This window comes from Mobula birostris, chromosome 6 (assembly GCF_030028105.1).
Source record: "Mobula birostris isolate sMobBir1 chromosome 6, sMobBir1.hap1, whole genome shotgun sequence".
NCBI classification, from domain to species: domain Eukaryota; kingdom Metazoa; phylum Chordata; class Chondrichthyes; order Myliobatiformes; family Myliobatidae; genus Mobula; species Mobula birostris.
In genome coordinates this window covers 47,868,009-47,886,614 of record NC_092375.1, presented here as the reverse complement: position 1 = coordinate 47,886,614, position 18,606 = coordinate 47,868,009, and the positions used below count along the sequence as shown (strand labels likewise).

Here is an 18,606-nt window from a genome sequence, read left to right as displayed (position 1 = left end):
TCCATGTGGCACTTTCAAATGCTTAGTAGGCTGCAAGTTGGCTTGGAATGGCTTGAGTCTGTGACTTATTGCTCATCAGGGAAATATATTGCAGTGAAATCATTAATGAATGATACAAATCTGGAAGGTACCATGTTGACATGTGGTTTTTCTGAGTTGTTGAATCTCATTCAGGACACTAATAACTCTAACCCTAATGCATGGCCTTGCCAATCCCTGTGCTCTAAGAGGACGTGATAATGTTTCCATTTTCTGTACCAATGGAATCGGATCCACTGACATATGCAAATAGTTTTAACCAGGTAGCAACAGTGAAGACAAAGGTTCACTTGGGTCTCTATGACCTTGTTTCATCAGGAAGCCTCCTAATATTTACTTTCTTTGCTTTAACTTGAAAAATGACCAAAGAGGTCCTTGGAAAATGGCTGATTCCATTGTCCAAGAAAATCAATTTAACAGACACAGTTGAGAATTACAATGGCAATGAACTTAGGTATAAATAATTTGACATATGGCTGAGTCAACCTGTATGTTTCTAACTGCACAGATGACTTTAATGCTTTTGACGTATGTATTTTGTTGCACTATTAGACATTTGTTGCTCATTGCTTCAGGTGGAAATCGCAACTACATGAATTAACAAAATTGCCTGCCTTTGTACGTGTGGTCTCAGCAGGAAACCTGTTGAGCCATGTGGGCCATACTATTCTTGGAATGAATACGGTCCAGCTGTATATGAAAGTTCCAGGAAGCAGGACTCCAGGTTAGTGGAATTTTGTGTTTGGCAAGATTAATGATTGTTTGAAGTAGCTAAATAATAACTGAAATAAGCCTCCTTGTTTTGTTCTGGAAGTAGTAATTTTCATGTGTATTGTATTTTTGAATATATTGATTCATATGCAATAACATAAATCAGAGTGTATTAAGTAAATCATTATTGTTTGAGATTGTCACCAAATAAAAATAACTTGTATTTCTTCATGACTATCCGTATTTCATTATTTTTTCATCCTCACTACCGAGTGGAGAATGAAATCTGTAGCAGATAACTTTTTATTTGAACAACCAAACAGCATTGAAGTTTATAATCATTGTCTTTTATAATAATGCTCAAGTGTTACAAGAGCAATTTCTGATATATTATTGACTATGGAAGAATGATCATAAAGGAGTAACAACATAGCAGAATTAAGAGTAAAGATGTACTGCAGGTGGTTAGAAGACGGTAATAAATCCCAGGGACTTTAATGACAAGACTGGCAAAAGTCCATCACAGGAAAAGGCCTCCGCACCGTTGGGTACACAAACAGAGAGCGCTGTTGCAGGAAAGCAGCGTCCATCTTCGGGGCTCCCACAATCCAGGCCGTGCTCTCTTCTCGTTGCTGCCATCAGGAAGATGGTGCAGGATCCTCAGAACCCTCAGCACCAGATTCAGTAGAAGTTATTACCCCTTAACCATCAGGTTCTTAAAACAGCGGGGATTATTTAATTCAACTCATCTCATCACTGAACTGATCCCACAACCTATGGACTCACTTTCAAGGACCCTTCATCTCATGTTCTCAATAGATTTGCCTATTTATTTGTTTTTTATTATTACTTTTCTTTTTGTACCTGGAGAGTTTGTTGTCTTTTGCACATTTGTTTGTCTGTCTGTCTGTCCTGTTGGAGTGGTCTTTTATTGACTTTGTTGTGTTTGCTGTGAATGCCCGCAGAAAGTGAATCTCAAGGTTGTATATAGTGACATACATGTACTTTTATAGCAAATTTATTTTAAACTTTGGACCACTGGAAAATGATGCTAATAAAGTAGCAATGGGGAGCAAAGAAGTGGTAGAGGAACTGAATAGGTACTATGCATTAGTCTGCACAGTAACATGCCGGATGTTCAAGACAGTGCGGGAAGAGGTGAGTGCAGTGACCGTTAGCAGGGAGAAAGTGAATAAATCACCTGGACCAGATGGATTGCTGTGCAGAGTTCTGAAAGAGGGAGCTAAAGAGATTGTGCAGGCACTATTAATGATCTTACGTGAAACCCCAGTCGGGAGAGTCTCAGAGGATTGGCAAACTGCAAATGTAACATCCAAGTGTAAGAATGGAAAGAGGCAAAAGATAAACAGTTAGAATTCTTTGAGGAGGTAACAAACCAGTTAGACATGGGGGAGTTGATGGATCTTATTTACTTGGATTTTCAGAAAGCCTTTGACAACGTGACACATATGAGGCTGCTGAACAAGATAAGAGCCCATGGTGTTTCAGGCAAGGCGGGCACTAACATTGATAGGAGATTGTTGACTGCCAGAAGTCAGAGAATGAGGATAAATGGGTCTTTATCAGAATGGCAGCTGGTGACTAGTTGAGTTCCTTGTGATCTGTAAATTTTCACTTTATACATTAATGGTCTGGATGAAAAAACTTGACGGTATTGTAGCCAGGTTTGCAGATGATACCAAGGTAGGTGCAGGAATAGGTAGTGTTTCAGAGGCAGGGGTCCTGGAAGAAGACATGGACAGCTTGGGAGAGGCAGCCTAGGGAAGTGCATTGTTATGCACTGGTAGGAAGGGACAAAGGGACTTGGGAGGCCTTGTTTGGGAGTCCCTTAAGGGTAACTTTCAAGTTGAGTAGGTAGTAATGAAGGCAAGTGCAACGTTGGCATTTGATAGGTTCCTGATTGTTAAGTTGCTTAAGGGTCACAGGGAATGGAGCTGGAAAAACTCCATTGAATGGGAATGAGTGAATGGACTGAATGACCTCATTCTGTTCCTGTGGCTTTCATCCACGGTTGTTAAATCAGTATGGCTTCTATTAATTTGAAAAGAAATGAGAGTTAACATTTGACCTGAGTGATCAGCCACAAGTTTTAGATGAAGGGTCATTTACCTGAAGAGTTACATTTCTCCCTTCACATGCTACTTGAGTCTGTCCATCATTTTTAGTTGTAATTTCAAACTTGGAGGTTTTCAATGCTTTTTAAAGTAGTTCATTTGTTTGAGAAAGATTGCCTAATATAATACCAACTATATGGAAAGCTCCTAGAATGTATCCATAATCATCTAAAAATAGCTGAGCAACACATGCAAAATGCTGGAGGAACTCAGCAGGTCAAGCAGCATCTATGGAAGGGAATAAACAGTTCACATTTTGGCCCACGACCCTTCATCAGGACTCAAAACTTCATTCCCCTCTTTCCCTTCCTTAGATGCTGCCTTGACCTGCTAAGTTCCTCCAGCATTTTGTGTGCATTGTTCTGCATTTCCAATATCTGCAGAAACATTTGTGTTTAAAAATAGCTGAGGTTTATTGGGGATAGCATTATAGACTTTCTTTTGAAAATAAAAGCCCACTTACCAAATTTAATGAGGTCCTTAAAAATGCTGTTTGAATAGATAACTGAGTAGTTGCGGTGTAACTAGATCCTCAGAAGAATTTCATACACTTCATGGCATATTTAGGCATAATGTAAACAAGGAAGACCAACAGTCTAGATAGTAGATGTCGGGTTAGGAATTTTGTTGGCTTTTAGAAAACTTTCTAAGAGTGGGCTGCTGGATTCACTTTGGTTCTCTGCACGTAAATAGTTTGTATGGGAATAGTGATGACTAGTTGGTCCTAGGGGATATTGAGGAACAGAGGGATCTTGGCATCCAGAAATCCTTGAAGGTGGGCAATACATGTTGATAAATTGGTTAGCAGGGCATATGGGATACTAGTCTTTTTTAGTCTGGAGATTGAATGCAAGAGCAGGGAGGTTATCCTCCTCCTTCATAAAGCATTGGTCTGACCTTAGTTGGAATACTGCCTGAGTTCTGGTCACCATATTACAGAAAAGATGTGTTTCTTTTGGAGAATGTGCAGAGGAGAGTCACCAGGATGTTGCCTCAGATTAACAAGTATAAAATATTGGAGAAACTCAGCAGGTCAGGGAACATTTATTGAGAGGAATAAGCAATCAACTTTTTGGGCTGCAGCCCTTTATCAGGAGCTCAATCTAATGAGATAAAAATACAGCTGCATATTCTGTAGTTCCTTTGAACATTGCTTTATGCATACCTTTTGGTAGAATAACATTTTTTAAAGAAACCCTATTCCAAGTAAGTCATACTATAAAATGAATAATTCTTCTAACAAGCAAAATAGAAATAAGTAGAAAATAATTGTTTCATGTTCAGCCTTGATGTGTTAAAGGTTTTGTATTTATAAATTAGTTGAATAATTCTATAGATCACATTAGGAAAATACTATTCGATGGTTCCATTTAGTATCAGAGAATGTATACCGCATATAATAGCTTGTAAAATACAAAATATAGTATAAATTTGAAATGAATTTGTTTTGTAATCGAAGTGTTTTATTTTTGCTTATAGGTCATCAAGAAAACAACAATTTCTGCTCTGTTAACATTAATATAGGTCCTGGAGATTGTGAATGGTTTGCTGTACCTGAATCATACTGGGCAGTTATGAATGACTTCTGTGAAAAGTAAGAATATTTCTTTGTTGTATGAAGGCATACAATATAAAGGATATTTTTAATTCTGAAACATAGTTAAAACATAATTGAGTGATTACATAGGAGGCCCCTGGCAAAAGTACCATAATATTTTATCCCCTCAAGTGTATTTCGTGACTAGATTTGAGTTATTTAGACACACGAAAGAATGGAAGGGTTTGGATCACAGTTGGGGTTAATTTAATTTGGCGTCATGGTTGGCAGAGGTGTTATTGCTCGAAGTGTCTGTTCCTGTCCTGATAAAGGACTGAACTGTTGACTGTTAATTCCCCTCCATTTATGTTGCCTCACTTCCTGAGTTTCTGAATTGCAAGACTGGGTCATCCTTGGAAATGGAACTATTCGATCCCAACAATTCCATCCTGCTATAGTGCAATATTATATGGTCTCTGTTGCAAAACTATTACATAGTCCCTGTATTCCTCATCTGCTGTTGAAATTGTCATTCAGGATTTTGCTTTTGTCCATACTTGACTCCTGACTGATTTCCTTTCTAATAACTCCACCTTAAGTCTGAGCATTCCAGAACTGGCTGTGCGTCTCAACATGATTGCATCTCTAATGTTGAAGATATGTTGTCCAGTGCAAAATGCACCCATGCCAAAGAGTAGAAAAATGACAAAATTCAGTATCATTAAATATAGCTGTTGTTCCATTTGTTTATTCCTAATCATTAGAAAGCTGACAAGGAGTCATTGGTAATGTTATCACATTCGATTTAAAAATAACATTGATGGTGATTTTGGGGTCAGCTACTCATTTTTCCAATTCAGGTAACAAAACTGATTTCCAGAAAGAGTGATTGCATTTCATATCATAACACCGCTTGATTCCAGTAAAATTGAGATTAAAAATCAAATGCAAAATTCTTCATGAGCTGGAGTCTTATCTGGTATAACACAGCTGGTTGTAATTGCTGGAAGAAATTACCTCTATAAGAGTATTATAACTGAGTTTGTCATGACAGTGTTGAGCCCAGCCATCCTCAAGCTTCAATGAGTCACTCTCCCAATGTCATAAGTCTGTGTTTGAGTATATTCATTGGTGATTGTCGCTTTCCTAGATCCTCAGATGCTGGGGCTTGCTTGTAACTTGCGGGCCTGTGCTGGTAGGTAACAAGTAACATGTTCGGGTGCTTGCCAGCGACTGTATAAAGGAAGAATGTAACTGCCTCCCATTGTTAATGCAGTTACACACTCATTTTTACAGTTGCTGTATAACAATATAAAATTGGAATCTTTCTTGGAAGTACTCCCTGGGTAATCAGCATATATGAAGAAAGAAACAAAGCTAGCATTTCAAGTTGATGATCTATCTGAACCAAGAAAACATGGAAATCAAACTATTTTAAATTGCAGTCAATGGAATGGCTGGGAGAGAACAAAAACAATTCATGTGATAGCATGGAGATCAAGAAAGATTAATTCTTAAGTCATGCAAATCTCACTTTAGTAAGAGTAGTAAATAATTTGTCTATTCTGACTGGAGAAGATGTGTATAGAAGGAGGAATTAATATAAGTAGTGGGGAATAGAAAGAATATTGAACAAACATTCATAATTGTTTATTTTCCTTGCCAGGAATAACATAAATTTTTTGATGGGCTCATGGTGGCCAAATTTAGAGGATCTTTATGAGGCTAATGTACCAGTATATCGCTTTATTCAGCGCCCAGGAGACCTAGTGTGGATAAATGCTGGGACAGTACACTGGGTTCAGGCCATTGGATGGTGCAACAACATTGCTTGGAATGTCGGACCTCTGACAGGTACTAAAATTGTATCTGCCAAACCAATGCATGCTATCCATGCCTTTTATAACAGCAGGTTATTTGCAGGGAGAAAAATAATAATCATTCCTAAGGGAGGGGGGAAATCATTTTATAAGTACTTGTTTTTTTAACTGATTCAAGGATAGTGCTTCTAGAACAAAATATAAAACATCCATATACTTGTCTAATATTGTATATACTGAGTTATTGCCATGGGAACTAAAAGCATTTATATAGTAAACAGACTTAATGTCCAGCTATTTCAGAAATTGGTTCTTTCTGTGTTTTGACTTTTGAACTAAAGATTAATTGTATACTCTACAGCAAATCAATATAAACTGGCAGTAGAAAGATATGAATGGAACAAGTTACAGAGTGTGAAATCTATTGTTCCTATGATTCATCTGTCCTGGAATGTGGCACGTAACATCAAGGTTTCTGATCCAAAGCTTTTTGAAATGATCAAGTGAGTGTTTCTGCAGTAAGGGTAATGGATGATTTTAGTTTGACTTCAGAAGTTTAAGACATTTTCCCTTATCTAGTCTGTTAAAAATGTTTTAGTAACAGTGTGAATTGGCCATCTATCCTTGCCTTAATAGCATTTGAGATTTTAAAAGTGGTCTTCATATGGTTTGATTTGTCTGGAACCTACGATGCATTTTTTATTTAAATATTCTTGAACTTATCATGTAATTCAGGAGATGGACCTAAAAATTAAAGCCTTTTGTGAGGTGCTGAAATGATGAAAAAGCCACCTTAATTTTGGTTTGTTCTTTCTTATGTCTGTTCACTTATATCAGTTCAGTACTTTCCCACCCACACCTGTGACACTTCATGTGGTCTCAAGCTCCTCAATAGCTTTCAATTCCCTGGCCCTGATTGTCTTATTTTCCGCATGGACGTCCAGTATCTATACACTTCTATCCCCCATCAAGAAACCCTTAAAGCTCTCCACTTCTTTCATGACACCAGAACCGACCAGTTCCACTCCACCACCACCATTCTCCATCTGGTAGAACTGGTCCTCACCCTCAAAAATTTCTCTCTCTTGCAGCTCCTCCTGCATTCTCCATGGGCCCCAGCTGTGCCTGCCTTTTCGTTGGTTGTGTGGAGCAGACCGTATTCTAAGCCTTCCCTTGTAATGTTCCCCAATTCTTTCTATGCTACATTGCTGACTGCATTGGTGCTGCTTCATGCACCCATGCAGAGCTCATCAAATTCATCAACTTTGCCACCAGTTTCCACTTTGCCCTTATGCTTATTCTACTTCTTACACCTCCCTCCCTTTCTTGATCTCTCTGTCTCCATTACTGGAGACAAGCTATCTACTGATGTTTTATAAACCCACTGATTCCTATGGCTATCTTGACCATACCTCTTCCCACCCCCATCTCCTGTAAAAATGCCATTCCCTTTTCTCAGTTCCTTCATTTCCACTGCATCTGTTCCCAAGATGAGCTTTCCTTTCCAGGACATCAGAGGTGTCCTCCACGGGGCTTTCCTTCCTCCACCATTGATACTGCCCTCAACCGCATCTCATCCATTTCCTGGACACCTGCACTTAGCCATTTTCCCACCACTTTAACAGCGATTGAGTTCCTTTTGTCCTCATCTACCACCTCTTGAGCCTCTGCATCCAACGCATCATTCTCCACAACTTCTACCATCTTCAATGGGACCCCACCACCAAACTCATCTTTACCTCCCCCGTACTCTTCGCTTTCCACAGGGACTCCCCCCATGATTCCCTTGTCCTTTCGTTCCTCCCCATTAATCCATTAAATCTCTCTCCTAGCACATATCCCTGCAAGCAGAAGTGCTATACCTGCCCATGCATCTCTTCCCTCACCTTCATTCAGGGCCCCAAGTGGCTTTTCCATCAGCGAATCTGTTAGATTGTCTACTGTATGCGATGCCCCCAATGCAGCCTCCTGTACATTGGTGAGACCTGACGTAGATTGGAAGAGCACTTTGTCAAGCAGCTCAGCTCCAGCCACAGAAAACAGAATTTCCCAGTGGCCAATCATTTTAATTCCTATTCCCGTTCCCATTCTGACATGTTGGTCCATGGCCTCCTCTTTTGCCACAATGTGGCCACTGTCAGATTGGAGGAGCAATACCTCATGTTCCATTTAGATGGCCTCCAACCTGTTGGCGTGAATGTTGATATCTCCTGCTTCTGGTATTTTTGTCCCCATTCTAGCCTCTTGCCTCCTCACCTGCTTATCACCTCCCCTGGTGCCCCCCTCCTCTTTTTCTCCATGATTCACGCTTCTTTCCTGTCAGATTCCTTCTCTAGCCCTTTGCCTTTTCCACTTATCATCTCCCACCTTCTAGCTTGTTTTCATCCCCCCCCATTCTTGCATCTACCCCCTTTCCAGTCCTGATGAAGGGTCTTGGCCCAAAATATCGACTGCTTATTCATTTCCTTAGATGTTGTCTGACCTGCTCAGTTCCTCCAGCATTTTGTGTGTGTTGCTGTGGATTTCCAGCATCTGCAGGATCTCTTGTGTTTGTATCATGCAACATTCAGTGTGCTTTTTTTTTGTTTAAATAAAGTGATTAAGATTATTAACTAATTGAAAACTTTGCATTCCTGTTAAGAATTACATAATGTCTATGTTAAATGATGTTATCATATAGTTTAAAAATCTCACCAGTTTCCATTGAATAAATAAGCACCTCAAGCTCATCCTTTGCCATATAATACAGTTAATCTGATTGTAACTTCAAATTGGCATTTTTATCTATTGCAATAAGTTTTCACCCTTTTGCTTGTTAAGTATATATCTCGGGCAGCATAGTAGTGTAGCGGTTTCCATAATCTTACAGCAGGTGCTGTAATGGTGTTGTGATAAACCATCCAATGAACTTTCTCTGAAGGGCTACCAGTACAGTAACATCCTTTCTTGAATTAGAAAATGAATTCTATGTGGCATTTTCCAGGTATGATCCCTAATGTAGCAAGCACTTTGCAGTCCTAAGTTAAAGAGCAAAGGAAGTATGCCTCACTGGTGGAGAGGAAGTATGTATGTTTGAAATTAGTGTGGAGACATGCATAAGTAGAGAGGACATAGCTTTGAGCTTGGTGCTGAATGCTGACAGAATTGAACTTATATCCAACACATCGACCACAAAAATTTAACTAATTTCTTAAATTGCACATGTTAATTTTGTTTATATGTGGGACATTTGCAAGCCTTCCCTGTCGACCTGCAATGAAATTGTAGAGACCATAAAGTTGTTTCACTGCCTTAGTTCTCTCTGGAGCCTCTGGCTGAGGTATAAAAATATCAATAAGAAAAGGACAGCTGGGAATGGCATTTTGCTTATGTTAAAAGTATCCAATCTGTTTTTTTCTATTTCTTCAGATACTGCCTGCTGAGGACCCTCAAGCAATGCCAGTTGTCAAGGGAGGGTCTTATTAGTGCAGGCAAAGAGATTGCATGGCATGGGCATAGAAAAGAGGAGCCTGCGCACTACTGCAGCATTTGTGAGGTCAGTATATGGAAAGATAAGAGTACCAGCCACAAGTTTTCATTGATTATTAATTGCTGGCAATGATGAATTGGTTGCCTTTTAAGTTTACTTTGTTTTTCTTTGATTTTCACTCCATTGCCCTTAAACAAAAACTGTATTTCAAATCCAAGGTAGAATTGGCTTTAAGTGAATAACATTAAAAGAAAGTGGCAGAATTAAAGGATCGCAGGAGCAAAATTGTCCTTGGATGTCCTCCCCACATGAACCAACAGCACTCTGCTTGAATGAATCAGAGTGGTTAATAGTTTCAGCACTCTCATTCCATCTGAAACACAACAAAGCACCTGTTATGATCAAATTTCCAAAGTTTAAAAGTAATTTTAATTTTATCAGTTTCTCCCTGTTTAAACACAAATGGTCTTTCCCTTTTACTGATATCCTGATATCTCTGTTTGCCACAATCTTCTCTTTGCAACTCGGAAAATTTGGAATGTGCACCCATACCCATCTTCCCTGTGGGAGCCCTTGTACAGTGCCTGCTTCTTCTGCTTCCAAAATACATTTGATTATTATGGTCATCAGTAATCCTTTGAGCACACAAAACCTTTGTAAGATGTTAGTCGGTGGTAGCAGATTAATCTGTTGTTTCAGGAGTTCAGTCAGCCTTCCATTTAGCCTTGGTGCCTGGGCATGTAGTACGGCATGTGCTCCATACACCCAGTGACTGCCAGTTTTGGCAGCCCAGTCTCTCAAGACTTGTCTGTGAAATGAAACACATTATCCAATTGTAACCAGGCCCATGTACAAAGAGAGGGAGGTATTATGATAAGAGGTCCTAAGACATAGGAGCAGAATTAGGCCTTTCAGCCCATCAAGTCTGTTCTGCCATTCCAACTTGCTGATTTATTATCCCTCTCAACCCCAATCTCCTGCCTTCCCTCCATAACCTTTGACACCCTAACTAATCAAGAACTTATCAACTTCTGTATATATACTCAATGACCTTGCCTCCACAGCCATCTGTGGTGATGAACTCCACAGAATCACCACCCTCTAGCTCAATGAACTCCTCATCTGTGTTCCAAATAAGATGTCCCTCTATTCTGAGGCTGTGCTCTCTGGTCTTAGACTCACCCACTATAAGAACCATCCTCTCCACATCCACTTAGCTGGCTTTTCAATATTCAATAGGGTTCAATAAGATCCCTTGTCATTTTTCTAAACTCCAGTGAGTACTGGCCTAGAGCCATCAAATGATCCTCATACATTAACCCTTTCATTCCTGGAATCATTCTCGTGAACCTTTGGACCTTCTCCAATGTCAGCACGTCTTTTTTTTTAAGATGAGGGGGCCCAAAATGATACTCCAAGTGTGGTCTGATCAATGCCTTATAAAACCTCAGCTCTTGTATCCTAGTACATTTGAAATGAGTGCTAGCATTGCATTTGCCTTCCTTACCAACGATTCAACCTGCAAGTTAACATTTAGGGAATCCTGCATAGTCTCCCAAGTCCCTTTGCACGTCTGATTTTTGAATTTTCTCCTTGTTTAGAAAGTAATCTACACCTTTATTCCTTCTACAAAAGTGCATGAGTGTGCACTTCCCTGCATTATATTCCACCTGCCACTTCCTTGCCCATTCTCCTAATTTCGCTAAGATCTCCTGCAGACTCGGCCAATTACGTCATTCAAATCATTGAAAAATTGAAAGATCATTACTAATGCCTCCACAATCTCTTCAGCTACCTCTTTCAGAACACTGGGCTGTAGTCCATCCAGTCCAGGTGACTTATCTACCTTCAGATCTTTCAGCTTCCCAAGCACTTTTTCCTTAGTAATAGCAACTACACTCACTTCTACTCTCGACACTCAAATTTCATACATACTACTAGTGCGTTCCACAGTGAAGACTGACACACGTACTTATTAGGTTCACCTGCTACTCCTTTATCCCCATTACCACTTCTCCAGCATCATTTTCCAGTTGTCCGTTATCCATTCTTGCCTCTCTTTTATTCTTTATATACTTAAAAAAACTTTTGGTATGCTCTTTTATATCATTGGCTAGCTTACTTTCACGTGTAATCTTTTCTCTCCTAATGGTTTTTTTGATTACCTTCTGTTAATTTTTGAAAGCTTCTCAATCTTCTAATTTCCCACTAATTTTTGCTATATTATATGCCATTTCTTGTTTATATGCTGAATTGATTTCTCTTGTCAGCCATGGATGCCTCATTGTCCGTTTAAAATACTACTTGATCTCTGGGATCTATGTATCTATCCTGCACATTCCGAATTGCCCCAGAAACTTCCAACTATTGTAGTTCTGCCATCGTCTCTGTTAAGTGTCCCCTTCCAATAAACTTTGGCCACCTTCTCTCTTATGCCTCTTGTAATTCCATTTAGTCCACTGTAATTCTGATACATCTGACTTCATCTTCTCCCTCTCAAGCTACAGGGTGAATTCTATCACGATCACTTCCTACTACGGGTTTCTTTAAGCTTCCTAATCAAATCTGGTTCATTACACAATCCAAAATTGCTTTTTCCCTAGTGGGCTCAACCACAAGCTGCTCTAAAAAGTCATCTTGTAGGCATTCTGCAAGGTCCATCCCTTGAGATCTAGCACAAACCTGATTTTCCCAATCTGCCTGCATGCTGAAGTCTCCCATGACTATCATAATATTGCCCATTTTACATGTCTTTTCTATATCATGTAATTTATATTCTGCTTCCTGGCTACTGTTTTGGGGCCTGTATATAACTCCTATTAGGGTCTTTTTACCCTTGCAGTTTCCTAACTTTATGCACAAGGATCCTGCATCTTCCGATGCTGAGTCATCTCTTTCTAAGGATTTAATTCCAGTTTTTTCTTAACAGTTGCCACCCCACCCCATCTTTTGTGTGTTCGTTGGAACATGTATCCTTGATGTTAAGCTCCCAACTATGATCTTCTTTCAGCCACAACTCAGTGATGCACACAATGTCATATCTGTCGATCTCTAACTGTGCCATAAGATCACCTACCTTATTTTGTATACAGTGTTTATTGAAGTATAACACCTACAGTCTTGTATTCATCTCCCTTTTCAATTTTGCCCCCATGTTACACTTCAACTCATGCCACTGACTACAATTTTGCCCTATATTCTGCCTGTCCTTCCTGACAGTCTCACTACACAATGCATCAACTTGTATACCAACTGCCCCATCCTCACCCCTATCACTTCAGTTCCCATCATCTTGCCAAATTAATTTAAACCCTCCCCGACAGCTCTAGCAAATCTGCCTGCAAGGATATTTGCCCTCCATAACCCATCCTTGTTGTGCAGATTATACCTTTCTCAGCAGAGGTTCCAGTGATCCAGAAATCCAAAACCTTGCCCCCTACACCAGATCCTCAGCCACTTATTCATCTTTACTTTCATCCTAATGACTAGAACGTGGTACTGGGAATAATCCAGAGACGACTTCCCATTTTCTACTTATATCAATGGTGCCAGTGTGCACCACGACCTTTGGCTGCTCACCCTCTCTTGAGAATCTTCTGCAGCTGCTCTGAGACATCCACCACCCCAGCTCCTTGTAGGCAACACACCATCCTGGTGTCTCTTTTCCAGCCACAGAATCTGCTGTCTATTTCTCCCAGCTATTGAGTCTTCCATCACTATTGATCTGCCTGACTTTACCCTTCTCCGCTGAGCTTCAAAGTTGGCCACAGTGCCACTGGCCTGGCTGCTGCTGCTGTGCCCTCCCAGCAGTATCCAAAGGGGTGTACTTGTTGCTGAGGGGAATAGCCATAGGGGAACCCTGCACTGACTGCTTATTCCCCTTCTGGTGGTCACCCATCTGTTATCTGAAGCCTGCACTCTCAGTGTGAAAGTCTCATCTGTGCGGTTTTCAGCTTCCCAGGTGGTCCCTGGTACATCCAACTCCAGTTCTAGTTTCTTGACCTCTTGGTCAGGAGCTGAAGTTGAGTGCATTTGCTGCAGATGTAGTTATCAGGGAGACTGTTGGGTATCTTGCAGTTTAACAGAGCAGCTGCTATATCCAGGATGTCACAACTGCTCCTCCAACTTGCTTCTCCAACGTGCATGAGAGCAACACACAGACAATATACTCGCCAGTTTTCCAAAACTGCGTGTTGTCTAACCTGCCATATACCCTGAACTCAGTCTTGCCTAAGCGCAGCAAAGATTCTCCCTTGTGCAAAAAAAACTGCTTCTTCTTGTAGCCTAGTCTTGAGACATCAAATTTAATTCTTTTCTTAGTCTTACAAATATTTTTCACCATTTTTTTTGTGATGTGCATAAGAACAGAATGACTAAAATAATTTCTGGATCTAGATAGTGGAGTATTTTTTCTACTTTCGTTATATAATAGTAATCACATTGAATAGATGTAGCTTACCACTCCACCTGCTTTCTTGACAACAATTTGGTCCAGGTACCTTCCACTTGAATTGATACAAATTTTATAACTTCCTAAACTGGAGAAATTAACTTCTGAAGTACAGAACATGCGTTTACAATACTGTGAAAAAATCTTTGGCACATTGTAAAAAAAAAAAAAAAAAAAAAAAAAAAAAATTCTGTAAAGCGAAGATGCTTTCAAAAATAATGAATAGTTTCTAAATATCAAAAAAATTACTATATCGAGCAGTCAGTAAAATAAATTAAACCAAATCAATATCGGGTGTGACCACCGACAGTATACCTAAGAGAATGGATGCTCTTAAAACTGCATCAGTTCTCTTGGGTACATTATCATGTAGTTTTGTAATAAAATTGGCTGATAGGATATTCCAAGCATCTTGGAAGAACTTACCACAGTTCTTCGGGCTTCTCGCTTGCTTCTGTCTCTCCAGGTTATCCCAAACAGCTTCTCATGTTGAGGTCAGGATTTTTTGGAAGCCATAATGCCTGTTGCAGATCTCCTTACTCTTTTTGCTGAAGATGGTTGTTTATGACCTTGGCCGTGTGCTTGGGGTCATTGTTTTGCTGCAGAATGTTGTTGGGAACAATCAGATATCTCTAACGGTATAGCGTGATGGATGAGAATCTGCTTGTACTTCTCGGCACTGAGGATTCCATTAATTCTGACCAGATCACCAACTCCATTTGCAGAAATACAGTTTAAACCTGCAGGGAATCTTCTCTGTGCTTCACTGTTGGATGCAAACACTCATACATGTAGCACTCTCGAGCTCTTCTGTAGACAAACTGCCTCCTGTTTGAACCAAATTTGATTTGGCAGTACAGAGCACTTGCTGCCATTGTTCAACACCTCAGTCCTTGTGTTTTTTGTGCGTAAGTGAGACACTTGGCTTGTTTCCACTTTGGAGAAATGGATTTTGGCAGCAACTCTTACATGAAGTCCACTTCTGATAAGACTTCTCTGGCCTGTAGAAGGATGGACTTGGGCTCCAATGGTTTTTGTGAGATCAATTTTGATAGCAGTGCTGGACTTCTTCCAGTTTAGAAGGAAGGCCAGTTTGATGTATCTCTTGTCTGCTGTCCATGGGTAATCGCTGTGTTTCTGTTCGCCAAGAAACTCAGTTCTTTGTGCTTCTTCGGCAGAGCTTTGACAGCCTATTGTGAGATTCTTATCTGCTGTGAAATTTGTGCTTGGGAGAGACCTTGCTGACACAGGATGGCCACCCTGTGTCTTGCTGCTTGCTCACTCTTGCCATGGTGTAAGAGTTGATGATTTGAAAGCTAAACTGTCACACCTGCCACACCCTCATCTTTGCCCAGTTTGATTCCTTCTACACTTGTTTGTTTCAGTTAATCAGTTTAGTTCATTCAACTGATTTTGTCATTGATCATTAGCACCTGTTTGTTATCTTTGTTTAATCATGCACTGGTCTACATACCTACAAGGTATTCAAGTTTTTATTTGAAAAATAGTCTATTACTTAGTGTTACTTTCTTTAACAAAATGCAAAAAAACTCTAACGTTTAATTTTTTGGAAAATGTATCTGCGGAAATCTAAAATTTGCTCTTTTCTATTGCAGAACACTAATGCAGAATACAAAAAAAAATCTAAAATAAAATTTATATAAAAAATCTAGGGTGTCTATCTTAGACTTTTGCACAGAACTGTATGATGTACTTTTCATAAATATATCCTAAAGTAGTTCATGGCCACAAACAGCAAATTATCACTTAATCTGTTAGGTAATGGTTGGTTGAGAGACAAATATTAATTTGGACATCAGTAGATTGATAAGACGAGATACTTGAAGGAAAAAAATCTGTTCTTTCCATCCTTGTGGAGCCAATATGATTTTGTGCTTCAGGAATAATCAGTTATTGCTTAGTAATAACAGTTGGTTTGATTACAGTGGATTTGGAGAGGAGACCATGACATTATTCTTGCATGCTTATTATTATGTTGTCACAAATTGTTATAATTTACCACAAAATGTATTTTTTAAACTGAAAATTTTCTTGAACCAGCATATCCAGGCTATACTGCTTCGACTGATCACTTATTTATTGAAATGTTTTCCATGGGTTAGTTTTGAATTGACATCATTTAGGTGGACAATGCTATGAGTATGTTAACATTTATGTCTGTGCAATAGGTGGAAGTTTTTGACCTACTTTTTGTTACCAATGAGAGTAACTCACGGAAGACCTATGTAGTGCATTGCCAGGACTGTGCTCGCAAGGCCAGTGGAAACCTTGATAATTTTGTTGTGCTGGAACAATACAGAATGGAGGACCTCATGCAAATCTATGACCAGTTCACATTAGTAAGTTAATCCAATATAATGGTAAATATATTAAGAAAGTGTTCTTATTCCAACATTGAAGCTCAGTAAATAAAATTATGTCCAATGCGTTGATTATTGTTTTAGCTATGCAGAGCTGAAGAGAACCTGGGTCATTTCTGGGATGAGTTTATTAATCTCTGAATGCACCGCATTCTGATGCAGTACCCTAAGAATAGGCAAGAGGCCTATTCAGGATTCTCGTATTTAATTATTGTACAGTGACCTCTTCCCTCTGGCCCCAATTTGAATATCAGTAGTCATTATCTGCAGTAACATTGGGCTTTATTATAAATCTTCCAGGTTGAATGGCATGTTAATACTTAACGTTGAGGCATTTTAGATTAAGGACAGGTGTTAGGTTTTGGTTGGTGTCTTAGAATTTGAAAACAAAATTATATGAACGTGTTGGATGTAAAATGCAAAACATGAAGGAGGAAATTAAGCAACTTTGAAATGGTGAAATAATGTTGGTACTTAATAGCTTAATTTTTTTGTTTTAAATGAACAAAAATAAATAGATCATAATTACCAACCAGAAAAGATACTCGACTCAAATTATGGTTCTTTATGTAGAAGTATAGCTCTTCTCTGCACAGTACTGCATAACATGGTAAATAGTGGTCAGCTTTGGAAAGCCATATGGATTTCCTTTCCCTACTTTTATCACTGTGCACTGCCATGCTACCCCCTCCTGCAGCTGCCTAGACCTCACTCTGTTATCCCTTGTGATTCTTCAGCCAAAGTTAGCTCACTCGTGTTTTCTTCAGTTAACCCATCGGAACTCTGCATTCCTCTCACTGGCAAGCCATTAATACTTTTGATGGTTTTGAACTTTGCTTCCGTTGAAGTATTAGAGAAAATAGTTTTAAAAATTATTGTGTCAAAGTGTTTATTCTAACTTAAAATCTGTTGTTTCTGTTTCAGGCCCCTCCACTGCCTTCAGCCTCATCTTGACAAGTATTGTTTTATGGACAACTAGCAAAAACATCATTGGTATTCAGGATGTGACATCATCTTCCACTATGTTACACCACTGATTTTTGGCTATCCCATGTGGCTGCTGACTGAAAACTGTGTCTATGCAACCTTCCAAGTGCGGAGTGTCAACAATACTGGATAGGAGTGGAGCTGCTCCTCTTCCAGGATAAATAATTTCAAGTAAAGCTGGTTTAGCTATACCTATAAATAACTTTTCATATTTTGTATATATCAGAGAAAAACTGGCAACATTACACAAAGACTACTGACTTGAAGACATTCTTTTTGTATTATTCTGTCTTGGGCTGATGAATTGGTTTCATCATCTTTTTTCATTCAGATTTTTCCCTTTAAAAGTACTAGCTTAGCTGGTCATTTTTGTATGGTAGTTAGGAATATAAGTCTCTCTTGAGGGCAACACCTATTATGAAAATTTTGTAATGTGAAAAGTTAAATGAGAGAGAATTTTTTTTACAGCTTTTATGTTTATCTGTCTTGTTATTTTTAAGCCATGATGTTTAAATTTGTTCCAGTTTCTTAGATAAACTTATCAGCCAAGTCACAGATAAATGGGTTGCACATAGACTAAGGAATAAACTTCAAACTTATGATTTTTTTGTTTTGTTTCTAATCTTGATGTAAATTTACACTATTTATAAATGCATATTTATTCCTTGAAAATATTTGTGGATGGAATGCTGTTATTTTTTCCCCCAGAATACCTGCCATTAAAATTTTATGGAGTTCTGTCATTTCAAACACTACTCCTAATACGTTTTCTATGTATGAAATAAAAACCGTTGAGCATTGTAATCTTTGAAACATTTAACAATTTATATTCAGGGAAATTTTTTTCATAAGTAAATTACATATGTCAAAAATCAATGTTGCATGACAATACTCAGGGCAAGGTTACCATTGTTAACATACCTGTTATGCGTTAGCGTAAAAAAAAAAGTAATATGTGCTTCTCAGATATTGCCCACTGCCAGTTGAAACTGTGCTTCATGAAGGGAGCTGCTACGTTCCAGTTTAAAAAGAATCCTATGCTTGCAATTGAATTCAAGGTATTTTGCAACTAAAGGC

The 18,606-nt window shown here is 39.0% G+C and overlaps 1 protein-coding gene across 5 annotated transcripts in view; it reads left to right on the top strand.

Moving 5' to 3' along the window:
- kdm6a (lysine (K)-specific demethylase 6A) overlaps positions 1–18,279 on the top strand; it is a 252,209-nt gene extending 233,930 nt beyond the window's left edge. For all 5 annotated transcript variants that reach the window (XM_072260435.1, XM_072260433.1, XM_072260436.1 and 2 more), the window contains 7 exons: positions 615–763; positions 4,365–4,479; positions 6,089–6,276; positions 6,604–6,745; positions 9,651–9,777; positions 16,351–16,521; positions 17,467–18,279. In XM_072260435.1, the coding sequence (XP_072116536.1) occupies positions 615–763; positions 4,365–4,479; positions 6,089–6,276; positions 6,604–6,745; positions 9,651–9,777; positions 16,351–16,521; positions 17,467–17,496 (922 nt within the window). In that variant the 3' untranslated portion in view covers positions 17,497–18,279. The remainder of the gene's footprint in view (positions 1–614; positions 764–4,364; positions 4,480–6,088; positions 6,277–6,603; positions 6,746–9,650; positions 9,778–16,350; positions 16,522–17,466) is intronic.
- Positions 18,280–18,606: the final 327 nt, after the last annotated feature.